Source organism: Corvus brachyrhynchos, unplaced genomic scaffold, assembly GCF_000691975.1.
Source record: "Corvus brachyrhynchos isolate BGI_N302 unplaced genomic scaffold, ASM69197v1 scaffold34, whole genome shotgun sequence".
Lineage (NCBI taxonomy): Eukaryota > Metazoa > Chordata > Aves > Passeriformes > Corvidae > Corvus > Corvus brachyrhynchos.
The window spans coordinates 4,552,531-4,575,891 of NW_008238126.1; the positions used below are offsets into that span (position 1 = coordinate 4,552,531).

At 36.9% G+C, this 23,361-nt stretch overlaps 1 protein-coding gene across 9 annotated transcripts in view; it reads left to right on the top strand.

Annotated features, from left to right (window-relative positions):
• The window catches only part of DMD (dystrophin), an 896,220-nt gene that overhangs the window by 484,584 nt on the left and 388,275 nt on the right, over nucleotides 1-23,361 (top strand). For all 9 annotated transcript variants that reach the window (XM_017733467.1, XM_017733459.1, XM_017733457.1 and 6 more), the window contains one exon: nucleotides 15,062-15,237. In XM_017733467.1, the coding sequence (XP_017588956.1) occupies nucleotides 15,062-15,237 (176 nt within the window). The remainder of the gene's footprint in view (nucleotides 1-15,061; nucleotides 15,238-23,361) is intronic.

A 23,361-nucleotide genomic window follows, 5' to 3' on the forward strand; every position in this document is an offset into this window, starting at 1 on the left:
TGGGTTAATTCTGTTTTGTCTTCTCTAAACATGGGAAACTGTACTTGATTATATGCTGTCTGCAATCAAATCCTAGAGTTATAAAATCATAGAACATCCTTAGTTGGAAGGGACCCACAAGGATCATCGAGTCCCACTCTTGGCCCCGCACAGGACAGCCCCAAGAATCACATCATGTGCTTGAGAAACTTTTCCTAATGTTTCTTGAGCTCTGTCAGGCTGGTGCTGTGACCACTGCCCTGGGGAGCCTGTTCCAGTGCCCAACCACCCTCTGGGGGAAGAACCTTTTCCTAATATCCAACCTAAACTTTCCCTGACACAACTTCAGCCATTCCCTTGGGTCCTGTCACTGCCACCACAGAGCAGAGATCAGTGCCTGCCCCTCCTCTTCCCCTCACCAGGAAGTTGTAACTGCAGTGAGGTCTCCCCTCAGTCTCCTCCAGGCTGAACAGACCAAGGGACTTCAGCCATTCCTTGCATGGCTTCCCCTCCAGACCCTTCATCATCCTCATGGCCTTCCTCTGGATGCTCTCTAATAGTTTAATGTCTTTTTTATATTGTGGTGCCTAGAACTGCACACAGGATGAGGGGAAGCTGCACCAGGGCAGAGCAGAGCAGGAAAATCACTACTTTTAGAAACTTGGAAGTTTGCAGACATTATACATTATCCATAGAAAGCAAAAAGCATTTTGATTTTTACTTAAGTGTGACTCTTCCCTGTGCACTGTTACTTGATAGAAGTACAAGGGTACTTTTCCCCAAAGCCACTTTGCTGGAATCTAGTTCAGAGTAGCACCAAGTCCCCTCGTTGTCTATCACTCAGGGAAGCTGAGCATGTTAAAAAATGTACAACTTCACACTTCTGCTTCCTAAATTTCTATGGGTCTAGTAAACCACCCATAACCCCTATTAAATATTTCAGTAAAGTAAAAAAAACCCCAAGGTTTGGGGGTTTTTTTGTTTCTCTTCATACCAAGTCTATGAAATAGTAACACATCTTCAGAAAGAAGTAGCATTTCCTGAATTACTTGCTTCCTGGGTCCCCATCCTTAATTGCTTCCTGGGTCCCCATCCTTAGCCTGGAATGCCTCTGTTCTCAACACATAGTTCTCTCAGATTTGATTCATTTATTTCAATTTCAATTTAATCTCTGGTTGAAGGTGTGAGAAGAGCCAAACTCCTGATGTTTTAAAACAGCCTGTTTCTCTTCTCCTTAAAGATCAGGATGTAGAGATGCATGTTTTTCACTGAAAGAAAACTTTCCAATAAACATATTGATCTGCATTTTGAAACTGTGGTGCTGTTCTGAGAAAAATGTTAAAATTAAAATATGCAATGAACACCAGTTCCTGAAAGTCTTACTATGTTTATACTATGAACTACTTTGAAGCAAGCTGACGAATTTAGTAATCAGAAATGAAATTATGGGAATATGTAAATTAGATATCCCTTGAGTAGCAACACTGGCATGCTTAGAAAAGCATTTGAATTAATAAAAGATCAGACCCCAATGCTGTAATTATGCTCTGAAGAAGGAACAAGATGGATTCACAGGCTAAGATACTGAAGAAGATAAAATGTAGCAGGGATCAAACACCCCAGTGGTTGTCGTAGGGAGTAAAGCCAGTCTACTTAAATTAAGATGATTCAGTTGGGACAGAAATCCTCTTCTCAGCACTAAAAGAGCAAAACCAGCAGCTCTTAGGAATCTAGAGATGATGGAGATATGAAAGGCAAGGGAAGGGTCAGCAAGATCTAAACAGAAGAAGAAGATGATGTGATGTCTGCTTACAAACAGTTGGTTTTTTGTCTGTCCCTTGCCACTGACATTCTCCCACAGGCTGGTCTCGTTCAGAGGGTTGAGACAAATTCTTCTTTAAGGGAGACAGGAGGAGGAGAAGCAGCAGGTAGATAATTAATTCTGGCTGCCAAAATCCTCTGGTAAATTATTTGCTGGGGGTTCTGGGGTCTGTCTTAAGTTCAGGACAGTTGACCTTGTGCTATATGATCCTTCCAGCACTGGGCAGGGAAATAACATTGTTGCTATAATCAGATTCCTTCCTGTTCTTCTTGAAAATTGAGTGTTTCTTCTGGCTTGGTTTATTTTGTTCTGCTTTTAACCTAACTAAAATCTCAGGCAATATTTTAGTTGTGTCTCTCTTATCTCATTGAACCAATACGCCTGGTTTGTTCCTGTTGTTGTAAGGCAAGGCCATAATGCTAGGATGGATAACAGGAAAATTGTTAATTGGGGCTGTCCATGGTACCTAATACCACTTTACTTGCTTTGCACTTGAAGCTCCTGTATGTAAGCAGTTGCAAGCCTAAACTGATTCACCCTCTTGCCTACCACAGTAATTTTTCACAACTGGGAAGCCACTTTTGTAGGCTGGATATTGCTTAGGATACATTTATTCCTTTATAACTTGCTACAATTGCAGCCAAGTCAGTGTACACTGACTACTAGTCCAAATTTTTTTGCCATCATCTTCTTACAAGCAGGCAGAATGATATTAGTAGTAGGTTTTTCTATTTTTATCTGGTATGTGACTAATACTTAGTTTTGACAGAATAAAAAGTATTCAGAAACATTTCTTGTACGTGTCAAAGATATATATTTTAAATATTAGTGATGTAGAACAAACACACAAGGATTTTCTGATTGAAAAATGTATGTACAATGTTTATTTGCTTTAAAATAAATTGTAAAGGGTATGGATGAAAATTCTGACAGAGAGGGTTATACAAATATATTTTATACAAATATACAAATGTAAAAATATATTTATATATTATTCAAATACTTGAAGGGGGAGATATCTGCAGTAGCTTATATTAAAGGAGGCTATAAATGACCAACACTAGAGAGTCAATATGCATAGCTTGTTCAATATTTCCAATCTGCCACTTTCATGTAATGGGTTGGGTTCTTCCCATATGTGGAAGCACTGACAAATAACAATCTATAAATTTCAAAACAAAGAGGTAATATGCACAGGTTAAATATAATGTCTGAAAGAAAAACAGGATGCTGAGGCACATGTGTCTATTCCAGTGTTTCTGGGTTAATGAATAGAGATGACACTTTCCAGGTATAGATTCCACAGGAAAGCAATTGGGGTTTTCTAGTTTTTGGTGCACAGAAGGTATATAAGAAATAACTTGTGTTATGCAGAGGTCTGGATAGTTCTGTAAGAATCAGGAAAATCTGTGAAATCATAAAGATGTTGTAACTATTTGTTTTTAATTGAAAACAAGCAAAATAAATTAGTTTAAATGTGGCAGAAAAAATTAAGAACTGCATTCACATTGAGTTGGATTAAAATCACTTATTTAGCTAAAAATGTTGTTGTGATATTAAGATAAATCCATCAGTATTACTGATGTCCTTGAAAACTTAAGACTCGGCTGTGTTTGAAGAAACTAGGCCATGTTGTTATTTTTAATATACTGGGACCTATTATGTGAGTAGCTTTATTTGTGATAGATGGAAAGAATTGAACATAGAGGACACTTTTTTCTTATTGTTGACGTTATTTTCTCAGTTATTGCTTTGCAGAGCAAGTAAGATATCAAAATGTTGCAAGTATCAGAAATTAAAAATAAACATGGTATCAAATTAGGCCAGAGTCTATCCTGTGCAGAAGTAAAATAAAAAGTTGTTTGACTGAGAATTGTCTTTACATTTTGATGCTACATCAGTATGGAAATTAATATATTACAATGGCATTCAGTGGCGTGTGCCACAAAATCAGTGTGTAGGTTTTTGGGCTCAGAGTTGAATTTTATGCGCTTAACCTGAAGCATAATAGTTAGCATGCAGTAGCAGTAGAGTTTTTGCAGAAAAAAAAGTCTCTTCTTTCTCCCTGCAGTATTTCTAAATCAGTTCTAAAATTAAATTGAATTAATATACTAATAAGAAGCAACTGTGTAATTTGGGCTAGAAACACAAAATAGACCTCTGGTCATGCACTTTACAGTTCAATACTGAAATGACTTTCATCACAATTTTGTGTCACATTAGAAAGGGACAAGAAATGTGAATTTAAAGGTATATGGTTCATTTTAACAATTACATCTCACTGGGAAAAATAGGAAAGTGATTTTCTTTTTATATTACTATTATTATTATTACTATTATTATTATTATTATTATTATTACTATTAATCTGGTGACTATCTTTATAAAACCACAAGGATTTAGTTTGATTGTGAAGTGTCAGCATTTGTAGACAATCCTGTTTATATAAATATTTTTTAAGATGACTAAATTGCCAAGGTCAGCTCTCACCTGAACCAATAATATATAATTTGTTTCAATGCTTATAAGCCACAGAGAGTGTTTTTGTGGTGAGTTGACCCTGGCTGGATAGTAGCTGGCCACCAAAGCTGCTCTGTCACTCCCCTCCTCAGGTGGACCAGGGAAGAAAATATAATGAAAGGCTCATGGGTCAAGATAAGTACAGGGAGAGATCACTCACCAGTTGCTAACATGGGCAAAACAGACTCAACTTGTGGAAATAATTGTATTTATCACCAATTAAATCTGAGCAGGGCAGTGAGAAGCAAACCCAAATCTTAAAACACCTTCTGCCACCCCTCCCTTCTTCCTAGGCTTTTCTTCACTCCTGAGTTCTCTACATCCCCACCTCCAGGGATACAAGTGGATGGGGAATTAATTGGGGCTCTGATTAGTGCATCACACGTTGTCTCTGCTGCTCCTTCCTCCTCAGAGGGAGGACTCCTCACACTCCTTCCCTGCCCCAGGATGGTGTCATTCCCACAGTGTGCAGTTTGGGAACAGATTGGTCCAACATGGAGACACAGGTGCTGCCAGCCAGCCTGCTCCAGCATGGGCTCCTCTCTCCATGGGGCCACTGGTCCTGCCAGGAGCCTGCACCAGCACAGACTTCCCTCGTTTAGGCATCCCCCTGATCTGGAGTGGGAACCTCCATGGGCTGCAGGAGCACAGCTGCCTCACAATGATCTGCACCACGGGCTGCAGGGGAATCTCAGCTCCGGTGCCTGGAGCACCTCCCGCCCCTCCTTCTCCACTGACCTTGCTGTCCACAGGGCTGTCGCTCTCACATATTATCACATATCCCACTCCTCTCTCTCACTTCAATTACACAGGATTTTATTTCCCTTGTTAACCATATTATCCCAGAGTTTCTCCCACGGATGGCTCAGCCTTTGCCAGCAGCGGGTCCACCTTGGAGATGAACTGGAGATGAATATGGAATTATATTTGATAGCAGCACAGGTAGCAGTGGCAAGAATCGGGAATTTCTATAGCAACTTGAGGGGTGAAGTTACTAAGCCACTAAAATATATTAGACTATTATTGCTTTTTAAAGGGCAGCAGCATAGACTGAAGAATTTGTATAGGTAAAATAATGAAATTGCCACTTTTATGACTTGTCTTCTAAAGAATGAATTTGTCACTTTCTAGAGACAACAGGCACAGTCAAGGGATAAAGTCTGGATGAGATTAAAACTTTCAAATAAATCTGGAACTCTTGCTGATTTAGAAGCTTTTAGCAGAGTATAAGAAGTTGTATATCTCCATTTATTTTGTTAAAATATACAATTGTGGAGTAGCATTGTACCCAACTTTGTCTGTAGTATCAGTCATGGATAGTGCCAAATGCATCTGGGGAAACACTGGTCCTCATGTCTTCCTAACTAAACAGCACCAAAATATAGAAAAAAAAGAAGTAATACAGAGAGCAGGATGGAACAGTAGTCTCTTAAGGCTCTCCAACCAAGCAGTTTGCATACCAAATCAAGCAATGTTGTAACCACTGGACTCTGCCTAGCAGGATGCTGAGGCCAGAAAGCTCAGTGAGGGTTTCCTAGGGCCGTGCAATTGGTCACATCCCGGAGTCCATTCGGACAGCCCCGTGATCTGGCTCTGGCAGCCAGCAGTGTTACAATGCAGTGGATGGTAAAGAAGGCAGAGAAGAGTCTCTCATGAGGGTTTGGGATGGCTTTAATCACATCTTGTCCCCACGATGTGCAGAGGTAGAGAGACAGCACGGTCTGGGTGGGATGGTTTTGTCAGGGGCCCAGGGGCGATCCCTGGGCAGGGTTGGGGTACAGAAGCAAATAGGGGGAAACCGAGGGAGTGGCCAAAGCTAGGGAGGGAACAAGAGGAACATACAGAATCACGGGGTTAACAGGCCACCACAAAGCAAAATTTTTATATTCTTTGTAAACTTTTTATTAAACTATTGCTTAAACCACAAATAATTCTATTTATAATTTTATTCAAAGTGAGAATGAAATCTCCTTTTTATTTTACAATATTTATTGTTTATACAGAAAACAGGTCTGCAGCAATTTTCCTCTGGTTTCTCATGTACGGCTGATATACAAAACGAGTAACACTGACAACATAAACCCAGGTCTGCTTCATAGGGAGAATCTGCCCAGAGCCTACTGTCACCTCTTTCAAATGCTGCTCTTGAACAGAGTTGATAGTAATATTCAAGCCATTATAATTATTTCAATTTATGCTAAGAAGAAAACACTGCTTTAAATTATTGTCAACTCCTTAGCAAACATTGACTTTTTTTCACTGTTTTTTCACCTCTTCCATCTGCATCAGCTATCCTGAATTTCTATAACTCAATAATAATAGCACAATAACCAACATAAAGCACAACAAGAAACAAAGATTTCATAGCTGTTTGTCACAAAACAGCTAGGAAACAACATATACTCTTTGTTGATTGTTTTAATCCTAACAAAATTCCAGTAATGTGTCTCCAGATTAAATCACTGGGGTTTAACTGCCTAGAAAATTAATTTCTTCCTTATTTCTAATAGAATCTTGTAGAGAGGTACATACTTGTAATGGGTAAATTCATTCTGGTAACCAAATGGTAGCAAATTGTTTTGGGGATAGTTTTCCACCAGATGTTTTCACAGTTCTCTGATTTATATTGTTGCATCTGAGTAGGCACTCTTATGTCAACCTTATGGTTTTATGTGATTTAAGGCAGAAGAGAGATTTATGTAAATGACTGAAGATTAGAACAATTAATGTTGAATTTAGGACTACAGTTTTCTTGAAGTGGTGCATAGTACCTTTATGTGCTTTTTGGAGCTGTACTTGCACTGAATGAATGAGAGGCAATACATTATTTTTCTCTTAAATCATTTTGTGACCGTTAATTTTTCTGACAGAAATTAGCTTGTTTGTGGTATTTCTTCATGTTGCTGCAGGGCTTTTCCATAACAATAAATTATTGTTAAGTACGTTTGTCTACCACAATGGAAAGAGGAAGGTATTCCCAAGATTGCTCATAGAATAGTTTCTGATTAAGCTTATCAGTAAAATGCTATTTCTGTCAATGACAAGTGGAAATGAGGTTGCAGAAAGATTTGTGTGATATACGGTCAAGTTAACTGAGAAATAACAAATAAAGCAAAATTATGCCATTCAGGTACCCTCTTAGGTAAGTGGGTAAGGCTTCCTATGAATCTTTAATTTACATAATATGGGAAAAGAAATCAAACTTTAAAAGATTTACTTAAAATCCTCATCCCCTCAATTATTTTTCTTTTTTTTTTTCTGTTTTAATTTATATTAGGAATATATCTGAACAAAGAATTTATCTTTTTTTCATACTGCTCAGTCAATTGTCATGAGCACTGTGAAAGGCATCAGGATAAAAGGTGACAATTAGAAATGTGATGATGTAATGTATTTGAAATTGCTGGGTGAATTCTTTAATCATTTTTACAAGTTACTTCTCTTTGTATACAAAAAGTTTAGTCCTGGTTTCTTGGGGAAAAAAACAGCATAAACTGTATTAATTCTTCATAATATCTGTGATAGTTAAGTAAAAATGTAGGATTACTATCACAATATAGATCTTGAACAGTTAACAAGCATCCATTAAAAAAGACCAAAAAAATACTGATGCTTCAGTTAAAAAGTCCTAAAAACCTAAAACTCCATAATTTTTAATATTAACATATTTTTTATGCAGTAGGTAAAACTGTTATAGGATGGGATTTAACCAAATAGGGGGGTTTTGTCAAGTTTGTTTGTTTTTGGCAAGTTAAGGTTACTGGCAGCAGTCTAAACCAAAAAGAAGGACTTTAAAAAGAGAATCAAATATCAGTAAGAAACCATTTTGGTGAACATATTGTTCACATTCATTTTATTATTTAGGTAAAATACTCTGAACCAACAGGGATACACTGCTGCTTTTGAAATGCACGTGTTCAAGATGATTCACAAAGCATCAGCATGGCCCACATGAAGTAAAGGCATCTTTAGGTATCAAAAAATTTTCTGTACTGGACTTTGATACATGAAAGTGTCTGTAAAGTCCTTGTGCACAGCTGTGTAGAAATTTCTGCAGTGTAACTCTTAGATGTCATTAACCTGAGCATCACTGTGGGTCCTGTTAACAACTTGACTTCAAAGCATACACTGGTTGTCCATATCCAGGAGAAAGTTCCTTTGGCTCCTTGAATGATGCATTTTCTTAAAAATAAATGTATTGTGAAAAGAATATTAAAAGAAAAAGAGTGGCATAACATTGGAAAAAAGCTTAAATGGGTAGAAGTCCAAAAGCATAAGGATGGCAACTCCCAAAACACAAAATAGTTCTCTTTGCAGTGATTTGCAGCAAGCTTGTAAACAGGATTAGCTCTAAGATCCTTTGTATAGCATTTTTTAGTTAATCTTTGGTTGTAGTTAGGGGAAGGTAAGCCTCAGGACTGATTAGGAGAGGGTTAAAAAGAAAATAATAGAGCAAGAAATAAAATGACAACACATGATAGAATCCTTGAAAAATTCAAACAAAAATAATAAAACAAAAAACAGCATGGGAAGGAAATTAGTAAAAGATGAGAGGGAAGACATGTATTTTACTGTTAGGTATTCCCTCAGAAAGGCTGAGGGAATTGGGATTGTTCAGCTTGGAGAAGAGAAGGCTCCGGAGTGACCTTATTGTGGCCTTTCAGTGCCTGAAAGGAATTTACAAGAGAGCTGGAAAGGGATTTTTTACAACAGTATGTAGTGACAGGACAAGGGGGAATGGCTTCAAACTGAGAGTAGTTTGAGATTGGATATTAGAAAGAAATTTTACACTGTGAGGGTGGTGATGCTTTGGATGCCCCATCTCTGGAAGTTTTCAAGACCAGCTGGGCCAGCTTTGAGCAGCCTGGTCTAGGGCAGGGTGTTGTTACCCACGGCAAGGGACTGGAACTAGTTGATCTTTAAGGTCACTTCCAGTCCAACCCATTCCATGATTCATTATATTCTTGTTCTCTCTCCTTTTCAGGGGATTCCTACCTCACATTTAGGCTATAAACTGAAAGCACTTGCCAAGGTGATACTAGGAATGCCTGTAGATTTAGGGTCTCTCAGATCTTTAATTTTCTTAGGAAAGCAGCATACAATATAGTTGGAAATTATTTTCTAAAAGATAATGGTGTTACGAACAACTTTATCAACTTAGCCACAAGCAGTTTTGATTTGTTCAATAATTATCTTAAGAACAGCTTTATAAGTCACAGATATGCTAATATTGATGCAAAAACCCTTGAGTGTTTGGAGGTACAAATTGAATAGTGTTTTACATACACTTGGGGAGGTCAGAAGTGAAGCTGGAAGTGTCAAGTTAACTCCTATGAGAACTTATCTTTCCACTTTTTCCTTTTTTTTTTTCCCTCATTTCCTTTTTTTCTTATGCTTGATTCAAAATATATCATAAAGCAGCAGCTCTTGTGTTGTCATTAAGCAGTTTCTTCTAGAAAGTACAAACGAGAACTAAAATTAATACCAGTAGTGAACGAGGCCAGAGTTATCAAGCTGATCGTGGGAAGTCCCCTGCTATTGCAGAGACAGCTCTTTTGACTGGTGAATATTTTCCCCTGTGCTTATCCCATATTTCTTTTTTTTTCTGTTCCACTTGGAAACAGTGTGAAGGAGTGTGTATAATTTTTCATTTTATTTAAATGTTGGAAAATAAAAAGAAAGTAATTTATTCAAAGATGCATCATATTAATGTTTTGGCAGTTATATGTTACTATCCTAAATGAGCTGAAATCATTATCAAAGTGTAAAACCCTCTGTATGAGAGGTAGAGGTCCTTCAATATAAAGTTTCTGCAATTTTTAGTCTGAGAGATTATTTAAACCTTAATTTAATGGTTGGCCATTTCCTGCTTATACTTGGGTATTAAAAGAAAGAAAAATTAAAGTGATGGGTATTTCTAATATCTTCTGCTTCTCTCAGTAGCTTAAAATGCAACACGTTTAAAACAAATATTGCATAAAAGTATCTTACTCAAAATTGTGATTAGCTCAGGGTGTATGAATATAGAATGATAGAACAGTTTGGGTTGGAAGGGGCCTTTAAGGGTTATCTAGTCCAACGACCCTTCAATGAGCAGGGACATCTTCCACTAGAGCAGGTTACTCAGAGTCCTGCCCAGCCTGACCTTGAATATTTCTAGAGATGGGACATCTATCACCTCTCTGGACAAGCTGTTCCAGTATTTCACAACCCTCATTGTGAAAAGTTTCTTTCTTGTATCTATATAGTGAGGTCTTTTCTGAGTCTTTTCATTCTTAATATCACATAAAAATATAATTTTTAATTAAATTTGTTGGCTCACTCTGTTCATAAAGTGAAACTATGTAATTGCAAGTGTAAGTATCTCCAATGGCCTTTTGAGTAAGCTGGGAATCCAAAGGGCAATGTGCCCTTTTGCTTTGCATTTCTGTATGAAGAGCTGAAAGTGCAAGTGAAGGTGCCTGAAACATTCACAGTCAGTATTCCTCCTGGAGAACCATAAACCATAAGGCCATGGGAGGCAAGGTTGTGCAGGCTCCCAGCAGTTCGCCATCGTGCAATGTGTGGCAAGGCTGGAAGGGGATGTTAGCAGGAAACTATAGCGGCTGGCAAATTTTACATAATAATATAAGTTGTGAAAAACATCTTTGTGGTTAATAGCTCTGGGATGGGTGTAGGAAAATGTGGCTTTGAGAAAAGCAGTTAAAAAACTTTTGTTCTCTTCATACAAAATTTCTTTTTAAAAAATCTAAATGTCTTCATGGGAGGCAGTGCTTTGTGCAGTACCCATTACCAACAAAAATCTTTTTCATGGGCTGTGGAATCCAGGAAAACTTCATCAGCACATGTGTTTCTGTTTAATCATGTGAAAAGTGTCAAATGCATAGAGTACTTGGAAAAAAAGCATCTCAGATTGAGTACTTTATGGTGATCTAAGATGCTGATGGCCAGAAGGCTTCTCTCATGTTATGGTGGGAAGTTCACACTTCAGCTTCCTACGCATCCTGTGCAGGGCTCCCATTCCAACATTAAGGATCTTAAGTTCCAAGACCACCCCTGCCACTGAGCCAGCTATTTTCTTTTTTACTTTTTAAGGCCTATTACATAATACGTCAGAGGATAAATGAGAAAATTCCTTTGTTTAACTTTGTGTCAATTGAAGTAAGTGTGGAAATCACGTACCAGTTGCTGTTTTGTGTTTGTGTATGCTGGGGGAGGGAGAAAAACTAATTTATGATGCTGTGAGCACAGGAAAAAGGGTCAGAGTATTTAAATGGGCTTTCACTTAGCATTTCACTTTATAGTACTATACTGACGGATTGTTGTTTCTGTCATTTAGAAAAATGGAAACATAGATAACAAGTAATTTCTACAAAATTTGCTTCTAAAAGCTTCGGAGTTCTAGAACTAGAATTTCCCTTCTTTGTTCCCCTTGCCTTTGTGGGAACCTAGAATGCAGAGAATATTTCTCGGCCTGTTTTGAGAGGTTTTTCCCCTCTGGACAGTACTGGTTTTGACCTTTGTCCATAGGAAAATTTGCCTAGCCTCTAGGAAGAATTTGAATCTACAATGGTGTGAATTAGGTGATAGAATACTATGTGAGATTATCACAGGGTGAAAAATTTAGAGTTTTTAGGTCTATTTGCATAGTAAATAGATAGAAGTAGAAAACCTCAAAATGGAAGATAATTTGTAGTTAAAAGCTTCTTTCTCCTTCTTCACTAACTCCATATTTTGCAGCAACAGTGGTTTGGGATGATTGGATAAAGAATTCCACAGTTCCTGTCTACATGATTTAGGAACTTGTTGGACATGGGTAAAAAAGTGGAAATATCTTGTGTTTTAAGCTTTCATTGGATAATTCACCTTTAAAAAGGCTGGGAGATCTTGATAAGTTGTCTTCTTGCTGCATTCTCTGCTCTGTGCTATGTCTAAGCCATGCCAGTGGCTTGTACTCCTTAGATAAGAATTAATAAACACCTGTCTGGAGACTGAGAAGCATGAAGTCCCATTTGCCTCCTTTTTTCTCCTGGCAAAAATCTGAACGTCTCCCCCATCAGGGAAGACAACAATTAATGACGCAGACAGCGTTAGCCTTGATCTCCTACTCCAAATGAACGGGCCTCTGCATAGAAGTAGAAGCTTTGTTCTGAGTTATTTTTCGGTAGGTACTATGGATCTGATCTTCATACATGTGCATGCAGTAGCACAAAGGTCTCAAGTGCCTAGCTGGAAACAAGCCACTTATTCTAATATATTTTTTCTCAAACTATACATTGTTTTGATTTACCCATGTAATGATCCCTACTGCACAATGCCAAGGCTCTAGTGCTAAAAACAATGTGAAATACAGTGAAAATGTGCAAAAACTCGGTACTTGTTTTAAGATGGACATTACCAAAAGAGAAGTGTGTAGTGGAAAGACCAATTCAGACTTGCAAGAGTAGGCAATATTTGCATTTAGACAAAAGACCTAGCCATTGCTTCTGTTTATTCCTAATAGTGAAATCATATACCTGAAAATAACAATCAAAAGTTGGAGCAGGTGTTTTTGTATTAATGTGCATCCTAGAAATAAAAAAAATCTAATACGTCAAAGTAAGAGGCTTTTATGAGTCTTTTCTGGGTCTTAGAAAATCTTGCAGTTTCTGATACAAAGTTTAAGATACAAAGGTATCTTAAAAACCTTATGTATTCCATAGGCAAAGCAATTGTGCTGGGACACTGTGGGGCAGCAGGGTGGTTGAGGTGACGTGACTGGAGTGTTACGTAGCTTGCAAGGATCCTGCAGAAAAATGTTTCTCATCCTATCCAAATGTAATAAAACGGGATGCAGGTTACTGCCATGTTATGCTCATTACAGCTACTTATTCTGAAACTGTGGGTCTTGAAAATAGTTTGGATAAAAAACCCCAACACATCAGCAGAACTCAGTTTTTACTGACAGGGATCTAAGAAAGGGATAATTTGGGAGTGGTATGTGTGTGTGTGTGTTTGTGTGTGTGTGTGTGCACTTTAACAACCTAAAAAGAAACTGTAAGAAAACCAAACAAAAGCGTAGTAAGAATAAGCTAAACCTCTGCTTCAGCTCTGGCTCCTGTCCAGGACTGTGGGTAAACACCACAGCAACCTGCCGACACTGACCTTTGGGGCCCAGGCTCTGCTGGTGTTGGTGTTCAAGGTGTCCCTGTAAAATTTGCGGAAAAGCTGAAACAGGGCATTCAAGTAACTCTGTGCAGTTTAATGAATGAGTAGCTGGCAACTGAGTTTTGATCACATTAGAACAAGTAAACTCCCAGAGGTTCAGTTTGTGAACTTCAATCATAACTTCATGACCAAACGTATGTATTTAAAAAAGCATGAGGAATAGTTACGGTCATCTTTTACATTCCTGGAAAGTTGTATCCTGCCAATTTTAACTGTTTCATGGACAAATTTTATTTAACATTAGTATGCAGGTTTTCTGGCCTGCTCTGCAGTTTGTATTATGCATTTAGAGAGAGAAAGCAAACATCTAATTTTGTTCCAGATTGATATACTGAAGTATTTGGTTTCCTCCAGAAAAGGTAGATTCAGCATTTTACTGGAAAGCCCTTGTATGTAGATAGGATCCAGACACGCTTCCTGAGATTGTGAAAATCTGTCATAAGTATTAATATCACAGTGTAGACTGGTGACGTAATTTCAGTTCCTGCTCATTTTAGCAGTAAACTGTTGAAAATTATTTTACACTTTTCTGCTTGTTTTCTGAGGAATTCAAGGGAAAAATACTCATGATCTACTGATGACTAAAAATATGTAAATATTGATTATTTATAAATATGAACTTGCTTCAAGCGGCATACACTGTTAAAATCTAAGCTACAGATTCAGAACTGTGTTGTTTTTAAACATGAAGTAAGGTAGCTACAGGAATACATCAGGAAAAATTATTTTCTTTTATCATAAAAGATGCAGGAAAAATGTATCCCAGTGCGTTTAGTAAAAGTTGATAATGATCCATATCAGTTATATTTTGGTCGTTTTTAATTCTGTGTGTAAGTAGAAACATTGCAATACTTTTTCTTAGGAGTGTAGTCCCCCCGAGTCGTGTTTAAAAAAAAAAACAAAAAAAAAAAACAATTAACAAACACCAAACTCCAAACCAAACCTAACAAACAACAGCAGCAAAAACAAAACCAACCCCCCAAAAAAAACCCAAAGCAAAACCAAAAACAAGCCCGAAACAAACAAACAAACAAAACCAAAAACCACAAGAGAGAATGGGTTATTAGGCTTCTCACAACTGGAGAAAAATGTTCCTTAATGGAATCAGAAGTTTTTCAGTCTCTGTTTCCCTGACACTGCTTATTTGAGTTGATAGCTAATAGGATCTTCACACATTGTGGAGTTTAAATCTTCCAGTGCTTTGTAGGCTATTAAATAAATGTGATATATACATTTGGGTGTGTAGAAGTACATTTGTTCACAAGTTTTACTTATTAATTGATGTGCAGAATATTACTCTAATGATCTCTAGTAGACAGCAATATAGGAGGGGATAAAAGCCTGCAGAGATGTACTGAAAGGTATTGGTTACAAAATGATGAGATGTCTTTATGTCTACTCATCCTTGAATTTTTCATTTGGAATTCAAAGAGTGAAAACTTTCACCTCTTTCCATCTGGCCAGTATGTGATGAAGCATTTTTTTCATGCTTAACTTCCTTATGAAGACGTGAATATGTTGGGTATTTTGCAGGAGCTTCAGGATGGCATTGGGCAGCAGCAAACTGTTGTCAAAACATTGAATGCAACTGGTGAAGAGATTATTGAGCAGTCATCAACAGCAGATGCCAAGGTGCTGAGGGAACAACTGGAAAGTTTGAATACCCGGTGGAAGGACATCTGCAGACAGTTGGTGGAGAAAAAAAAGAGGTAGGTTAAAAGAGGGTAAAAATATTGTGAAATTATTTTTTGTTATTTTAGATTTGATTCTGGTTTGAACTTTCAAAGGAACTCTCAGCTTCTAGAGTTCTCAAATATATAAGGAATTATCAGTAATTAAATTTTACATCCTATAACTTGTTCATACATTATAATTTGTTTCTTTTCTACTCCTGTCAGTGACCACCACTCCCTTCCATACTTCCTATTTTTATATTTTAACTCCTAATGTTTAAAAAAAACAAACAAGCATACATAATTGCTCAATTTTGAGCTAGAACAATCCATTTACAGAAGTTACAATTGGTTTATAGTCTTTTTGCTTGTTTGTATCTTATTAAAGCACATCTCTGTAGTACTAATAATACCTTGGTTGATTTATACAGGTAATCCTAATCTAGTTGATCTATCAAAATTAATGCCATTGACATCTACATTTCATATGCTGGATAAAAAGAATGGATTTATCAATTTGGTGTTATTTATGATCACTTTTAGATCAATTTCTCATGCAGTCACAGAAAGCTAGAGTGTTTGAGTTAGAGATAATATAAAAATGGTTTTATACCTTTAAAAAGAGGATTTCCCCTGTTCAACTAGGTTTTATTAAAGAATATGTTTTTTACCTAGATGCTAGGCCTAACTGGATATGCCATTCTGCTTTAAAATACAGTAGAAAATACAGGTAGAGCTTTCTTCATGCATGTTTTTTTAAACCCCAGAAAATTCTTTATAGAGGTACATTAATGAGTGCTGGAGATGTCCTAGAAGAACTGGTAGTAGTGCAACAAGTTTTTTTACTTCTGATATGTTACATACCATTTTTTGTTCAGAGCCATAGGGGAGAAAAAGCTGTGAAAATGTTTACTAGAGTCATAAGGGAGTGTCCTGAAAGGTTATTACTGACTCTAATTATGATTAAAGTTTCACTTGTTGTCAGTCATTGGAACAGGCTGCCCATGGAAGTGGTTGAGTCTCCATGGAATCATAGAATGGTTAAGGTTGGTAGGAGTCTTAAAGTTCATCGAGCTCCAACCCTCCTGCCATAGACAGTGAGCCTTTTACTAGATCAGATTTCTCAGTGTTCCATCCAGCCTGGATTTGAACACTTCCAGGGATGTGAACTCCACAGTCTGTCTGGACAACCTGCATCGGTGCCTCACAATTCAGAAGCAAATAATTTCTTGCTAATGTCGACTCAAAACCCTCTTTTATCTTAAGGCAATTCCCCCATGTCCTATCACTACATTCCCTTGGGAAAAGCCTCTTTCCAGCCTTCCTGTAGTCCCCCTTTAGGTACTGGAAGGTGCTATAAGGTTTCCCAGTGGTATTTAAAAGACATGTAGATGTGTCACTTAGGGACATGGTTTAGTGATGGGAGTGCTGGGTTAATGGTAGGACTCAATGATCCCAAAGGTCTTTTCCAACCGAAGTGATTCTGTGTTAAAAGAACAAGATGCAACAAGTAATCTACAGCTGTCAGAAGCTTCAGGGATGCTTTAAATAATTCTTTCTGCTGTATTTCCAGGTGTTGATGGTACTGTTGCTTGTTACACAAGGGAATCCTTGGCCTTTATTTGTCACATTAAAAGCTGTTCTTTTGTACATTGGAAACCCATCTGTGTTTCCAAGCATTAACTTGTTATATAAGTGCTAACACTTACAAAACAATAACACATCATTTTAACAACCCTGTAATCTGCTCCGGCAACACAGAAGAAAGAGATTGGTGGTTGAGCTTTGCCTGAGAATATGAAATATGTTTCTGTTCTGATTAAGATTGTTGTTGTTCATTCCTTCATTTATCAGTAGAAATGTCTAACTGAATGCTCTTTTGGCTCAATGCAGTGTTAGTAATATTACATGGAGTTTCTTGGCACACCCCACATTTTAAGGGAGACTAGGATTTGTTAAGTGGGAATAATCCAGTTATGTTCCCCAGGTGAAGGTTCTTAAGTAAACACTTCCATATGCATTCCTCCTTTTGGTCTGTTTGGTATGTTGACTGATTGGTTTGTTTTCCTCTGGAACAGCAGCTTGTGTAATTTTGAGGAAAATGATTGCAGAGACCTCAGTTAGCGAACTTTGCGTGAAGAAACGCATTGCACCAGGAGGAATAGAGATTGTGTTGTGTTAAACTGATGTAAATGTTCCTGGTGTACTCACTCTAGTGAGACTAATGTGCATCAGGATACTTCTATTCATCACCCAGTCTTCTGGGCTGTGTCAGAGCCAGGAAATGCTTTTTGCTCCCAGGTCTTGGAAACATATCCTACCCTAGCTTCTGCCACCACATATGTGGCATTTTGTTTTCTTCATCTTTTTACTATTCTAGAGTGGATTTTCAAAGGAAAGAAACCTAATTGCCAGGAAAAAGTGGTGTGTTCTAAGTAGGTCTCAATTATTGATGAACCTGGGCATGAAAAGACCATAGGCTTATCAGCTGCACAGTCTTTATATAGCCATGGTGTCATGGGATTTTCATAACTCTTATGACATCTATAAGTTTTTCATTATTTGTCCTAATTTGGTTTTGGGTACAGTCAGGTTCTCTCTTTTTAAGACTTGAAACCCATGTCATCCAAAATGCTTTAATTTATCCTTAAGATCAAAGCATGAGGTAAACAAAAGTTGAAGTGGGTTCTACTTGCAGTCCAGAAGAGCTAATATAGTCATGGCATTGCCCAATGCGTGTGTTGGTACTATGTCAAATTTATTTAAGTATCTCAGTAGAATATAAATTACAAGAAATATGGGTCAATTGACATATTATGAGTTCTCTTTTTCAGAATAGCTTTAATAGACTTATATAAAAAGGCACCTGCAAAGTCAGAATGCTTATATCCTGGCTCACAGAAGTTTTAATAGTCCTTTTATATTTGTCTATGTTTCCTAAAAATTAAATTTTCATAGTTAAAAGAATTTTATTTTTATGAAGGGGATTCTAATATTTTTTTAAAGTCAATTTTGAGAATGAGAAAGTGGAAGCATAGTTTAAAACCATATTGGAAGAAGGTGGTGCTGAAGGGAGAGCAGACTGGATATAATGCATTTTCATATAATAATTTCAAAGAAAAATAAAATAGATATTAGCATTTAGAACCTTCTGCAAATCAGAAAAGAAAACTGACTCTAAATTTTTAATAGGTTTCAAGTTTTATTCTTTGTAGTTAATACATTATGCTCTGCTTTAAAGTTGATTCTCAGTAGCTCAGAGGAGTAGTAATCGACTGAAATTTTGTTTTCTATTAAATTTTTTTGCTCAGCAGATCTCAAGATAAAGTGTCAAGAAATTAGCAATTGAATGGACTCCAGAAATGAAATCTGTTAGTGATTTCAGATTCAAGTGTAATGTTGCTATGCATTATTTAGCAAGGAAAATTTATATACTGTAAGCTCTGGTTTTGCCATTTGCTTACCCAGATGAAAGAAATTGATTTTGATAATCCTGCACAGTTTTATATGAGGACTTGAAATTTTATGTGGGGCATTGACAGTCCCTTCTAGACATATTTTTCAAGCTGAATTCAAAGATCAGTAGGGGCTGAGGGGAGGAGGGGAGCAATTACAGGAGTAACAGAAAGCAGTACAGGTATTTTTAGAAGGTGCATGAATGTGAGAATTTAGTTGGAGACAGGAGGTGTATGGTGACATTTCCAAGAATGCCGATGACATTATGCCTCAGGTAGTCAAAGGTTGATTTGATAGTGGGAACTCCAAAACTGAGCAGATGGGCAACAAGTGGCAGATGATCTTCATCAGAGACAAATGTGAGGCAAGGAATATTTCAGACAAACAGACTATCCCATACTTAAATGATGCTGAGTTTGTTACAACTCTAGAAAGTGATCCTGACCTTATTACTGACAGTGTTTGCTGGCACAAGATGGAGTGGCAGCAAAAAAAAAAAGCCATAACAATTTAGGCTGCATCAGTAAGGGTATTACAAACAAAAAAAATGCTGTTTTGCTGATATCAAACATCATGGTGTACTCATGTTGGTTACTATGTGTAGATCTTTGCACATGTCAAAGGATATAAAGGGTACACAGAAAGTATTCACAGAGGCAGGCAGATAAAATGAGCCAAGGTTTGGAGTGGCTGTGCTGTGAGGAGCGACTAAGAAGGTGGAGATCTTCAATCTGGAGAGAAATCTCAGAAGGCATATGACTGAGGTTTACAAAGTTGAACTGATGGGTAAATTAAATGCGGAATAAAATGTTATTGACCTAATTCCTCAGTACTAGAAGTAAAGATTACTTGCTGGAAATGTAAGAGGTGGTAAAATGGATTTAAGATTTACATTATGGTTTCTGAATGTCTGAGATGTGCTGGCCACAGAAGGTTATGGAGGAAATTATCATGACTCAGCCCTACAGAATTCTTAACCTAATGACTGTGGATCCTTAGAGAATATGTGGTGAATGGAGTAAAGAAAGTGGCTGGTCTTCTGTGTTCCCCTTAACCACCATCTCTTGTTACCAATGCTGGTGGCTCTCTGTTGGGCTTTTCTGAAACACGAGGGTATTTTTCATGTTCTGGTGCACTGATTATATTTTGGGGAGGGGAGGAGAAATTCTACAAAATTGCTTTGTCAGTTTTCCTGAGGTTGCACAGTTAAACGGTCTATTATTTATTTGTAGGAAAATACAATACCATCAGTGCATTGATAAAGACCTTGTAAATTCAAAATATTTCCTGTCACCACCATGAACCCCATGGTTAGTTGACTTGAAAAGGGGAGATTTAAACAGGATGTAATTCGAAGAGTTTCAACATGTTAATCCAGTTTTCATAAATAATTTGGAATAAATATTAAACTACCTGAATAATAAGAACTGTAAACCAGATCAAAACCATTATATTCCATAAATAACTGAAACTGATCGTAGGTTCACTAGATGCTAATATTAATCTCAGTGACAGACTGGCAGTTTTAATGAATAAGAATTATTTGGACCACAAAAGGTCAACTTAATTAAAAACAGACAAGAAAACAAACTAAATCTCAAAACAATTTGAGGAACCTGTACTGCTCTTCAGTAAAAAGAAGCTGGTTTTCAGTTTTAAAAGGTCAAATGCTGATCCCAAGCAAAGCACAGACTTAAGATTGACTTTGAATCTCCTTTCTTTGGTACTGAAGATCAAGAGGTTATGCTTGAGTTATGTTTGCTTAGGATGTTATCTCCCACTTGCCTTTATCTAAGAGTTTCAAAGCTGTAGAAGTTTGAATTCAGTGTTTAAAGTTTCTGTATCTTGCAGTCTAATCCATCCAGCTAAAAATTAGATGAGAATGTAATTTTAACACATCTAGTCATTTTATCTTACTGAAAACTTTGAAATAGACCAGGCAGTTGAATAAAGTAGGACTTGATTAAAAGTCTGATACACTGGTAGTTAGCAAATTGGGAATTTAATTGAGTTTTTGTTAACATTTTGCTACAAAAGACGTGTTTTGGAAAAGTTGGAATTCGTACTCTAGTAGTGTTACTCTGAAAGAGAGACTTTGGAGACCATGGGAAGTCACAAAGGCCCTTTGAATAGATGCTACTAAGCCCAGGCAAAAGAGGGGAAATACGAAGCTTCTCCTTCTTCATACTCCAGCATTTTGAATACTGAATCTTCTAAACTGAACCGACAGAAGTTCACTCTGCCTTTTCATCCCCTCAGTCGCATCAGGCCGTACCATGCTGTGTCTGCTCTGAGACATGCCTCTGGGACATCTGAGTTTTGGATGATTTAGGGATGTGGTGACTTGCCATTAGGGCCACTGTGTGCAGCAAGCCCCAGGGCTGTGGCTGCAGCTTGGTGCTGCTCTTTCAGGAACCCATGGGCCAGGCAGGGATAGCCAAGGGAACATACATAGGAGGAGAAGCAACATCTCACATAGGTGCTTCATAAGGGGAAGCTCATAAATGAGACTCTTGATAGACTTGTAACTGTAGTGCTGGTTGGTCTTTTCATTTTTTTCACCTTTGCTAAAAATTTCTTGTGTGATTTTTGAAAACAGATGCCCAGGAAATAGATTCCTTCAATGTTTCAGAAGTAATCCATTTAGGGTTTTTTATTCATCACGATCTGACATTTGTTAAAATTGGGTTCAGTTGAATGGAAGAGAATTTTTCATTATTTTAGCTGCAAATACATTTACACTTTTAATGAGTTTGAACCTGTAGACTGCCTGTTCAGATCTCTACCCAAGCGAGTTTGAAGTAATTATGGAAAGAATGACAGAACAAAGGCTGTTTACCAGAATACTTCCAAGTACTTTCCTGAATACAAATACAAGTTTTCTATTCTAAATAAAAATTGTTATAAAGTAAATATACTTTTTAATATTTTTCATACAATATCTTTACTAAGGTATTCTTTTTCTTCCATAACAGACTAGCTGCAAGTGATTGCTTTCCTTTACTTGAACACTCACTATATTGAAGGCTGTGATTAGCTTCATATTGCAATTTAAAAACTGGTTTAGGATGAAGAGATTTTACGACAGTTATGTCAATAAATATATATTTTCTTTCCAGCACATAATTAGCTACATATTGAATTTTTCTGAATTTTTTTTTTGACTATTCAGATTTCTTATAATGAATCACTAGAAAAGAATTACTGGCATAAATCTGTATTGTGTTTACAAGTAGTTTAGCTAAACTTCTTACTGTTTATTATTTACATCTAAATACATTTTCTAAAGTTTGTGGGCTATTTTAATTTTACTTATTTGAATTTCCTTACGCTAATGAAGCATATTTGCCCATTCTGTAGAGAAAGAATGAAAATTAATTTTTTTTCAGTAAATATTTTCTCTAAATTTTTGTTACTATTTTGGTGGCCTCTTATATTCTCAGTAGCAGCTACTAAACACATTAATTCCTAATCTTAGAAATACAATAAATACTGAATCGACAGCTGAATGTTAAAATGTGAAAAGGCACCAAAATATTATTGGACTTACAGATGGGAATATGAGTCACAAGTGCAGATCTGTCCTACTTCTATGATTGTATATTTTATTTCTATAGTTGACACCTCTCAAATAAATCCAACATCACTCGTGTGCAGTAACAAACTCTTAAACATCTGGTGTGTTTCACTAACTGTTTACAGGTTGCTATGGTGTTGCTATGACATTGTTGACTATGGACAAAATACTTGAGCTGCAATATATATTTCACATGGCTTCTTGATACTGCGCATGAAAATACAGGCTTACTGATACAGGCCATGAATGTTTATGTAATAGTTAACAAATATATCTAAGGATAGTTTGAAAAAAAAATAAAAATCTTTCCAGGGTCTTTTGTGGACTGCCATAAGAATTTGTTATTGATTCAGTTTAATAATGGTAGGAAAATTAATCCCTAATCTAGCAATTATCATATATTCAAAATGTAATTAGGAAAAATAATTCATTTACTCCTTAGTATTAAAAACTAAATATTGATACATTGTCTTCTGAAAGTATAATATATATAAGATTCCTCTAAAAAGATGTGCATTCAGAATAGTTGACCAAGGGATCCTATTAATTTAGAAATACAAAGAGAAATCTGCTATGTTTTACTATGGAAAATACTGAGTAATGTGCCTAAGAATAGCAGTTGTATAGAAGACGAAAAGTTGCATATGAAATTCTGTGCTTCTCTGCTATAGTTTGAGAATTTTCCATCAATCAAAATGGGTTATATTTCAGGGTTAATGAAATAAAACTTTTGCCAACAGAGAAGGGGCTTAAAAGCTTTTTGGGAACTTGGGTTGGTTTATAAGGATAAGGCAATTGCATCTAACAGCATGAACACCTGTGCTGGAGATGGATCTGCTTGACTCCATAGGGCCAGCTGCTGGAATTATATCCTATTCCTCGGTCACCTGCTCCTCCAGCAAATTGTACTCCTAACTGCTTTCTCTTGCTCTCTCTATGTCTGAGTCAACTGGTGGCTCATGTTCCTTAGTCCAGCTAGTTTACGCTTGGATTTGAAAGCCCTAAATAACAACTGTTGATTTTTCATTGCCACCATGAATTTAAACACCTAGAATTTACATGTGTCTGTTGTTCCAAAAGTAATTATGGTGATAGAAGTCAGTTTGTTCAAAAGGTGTAATCAGTCA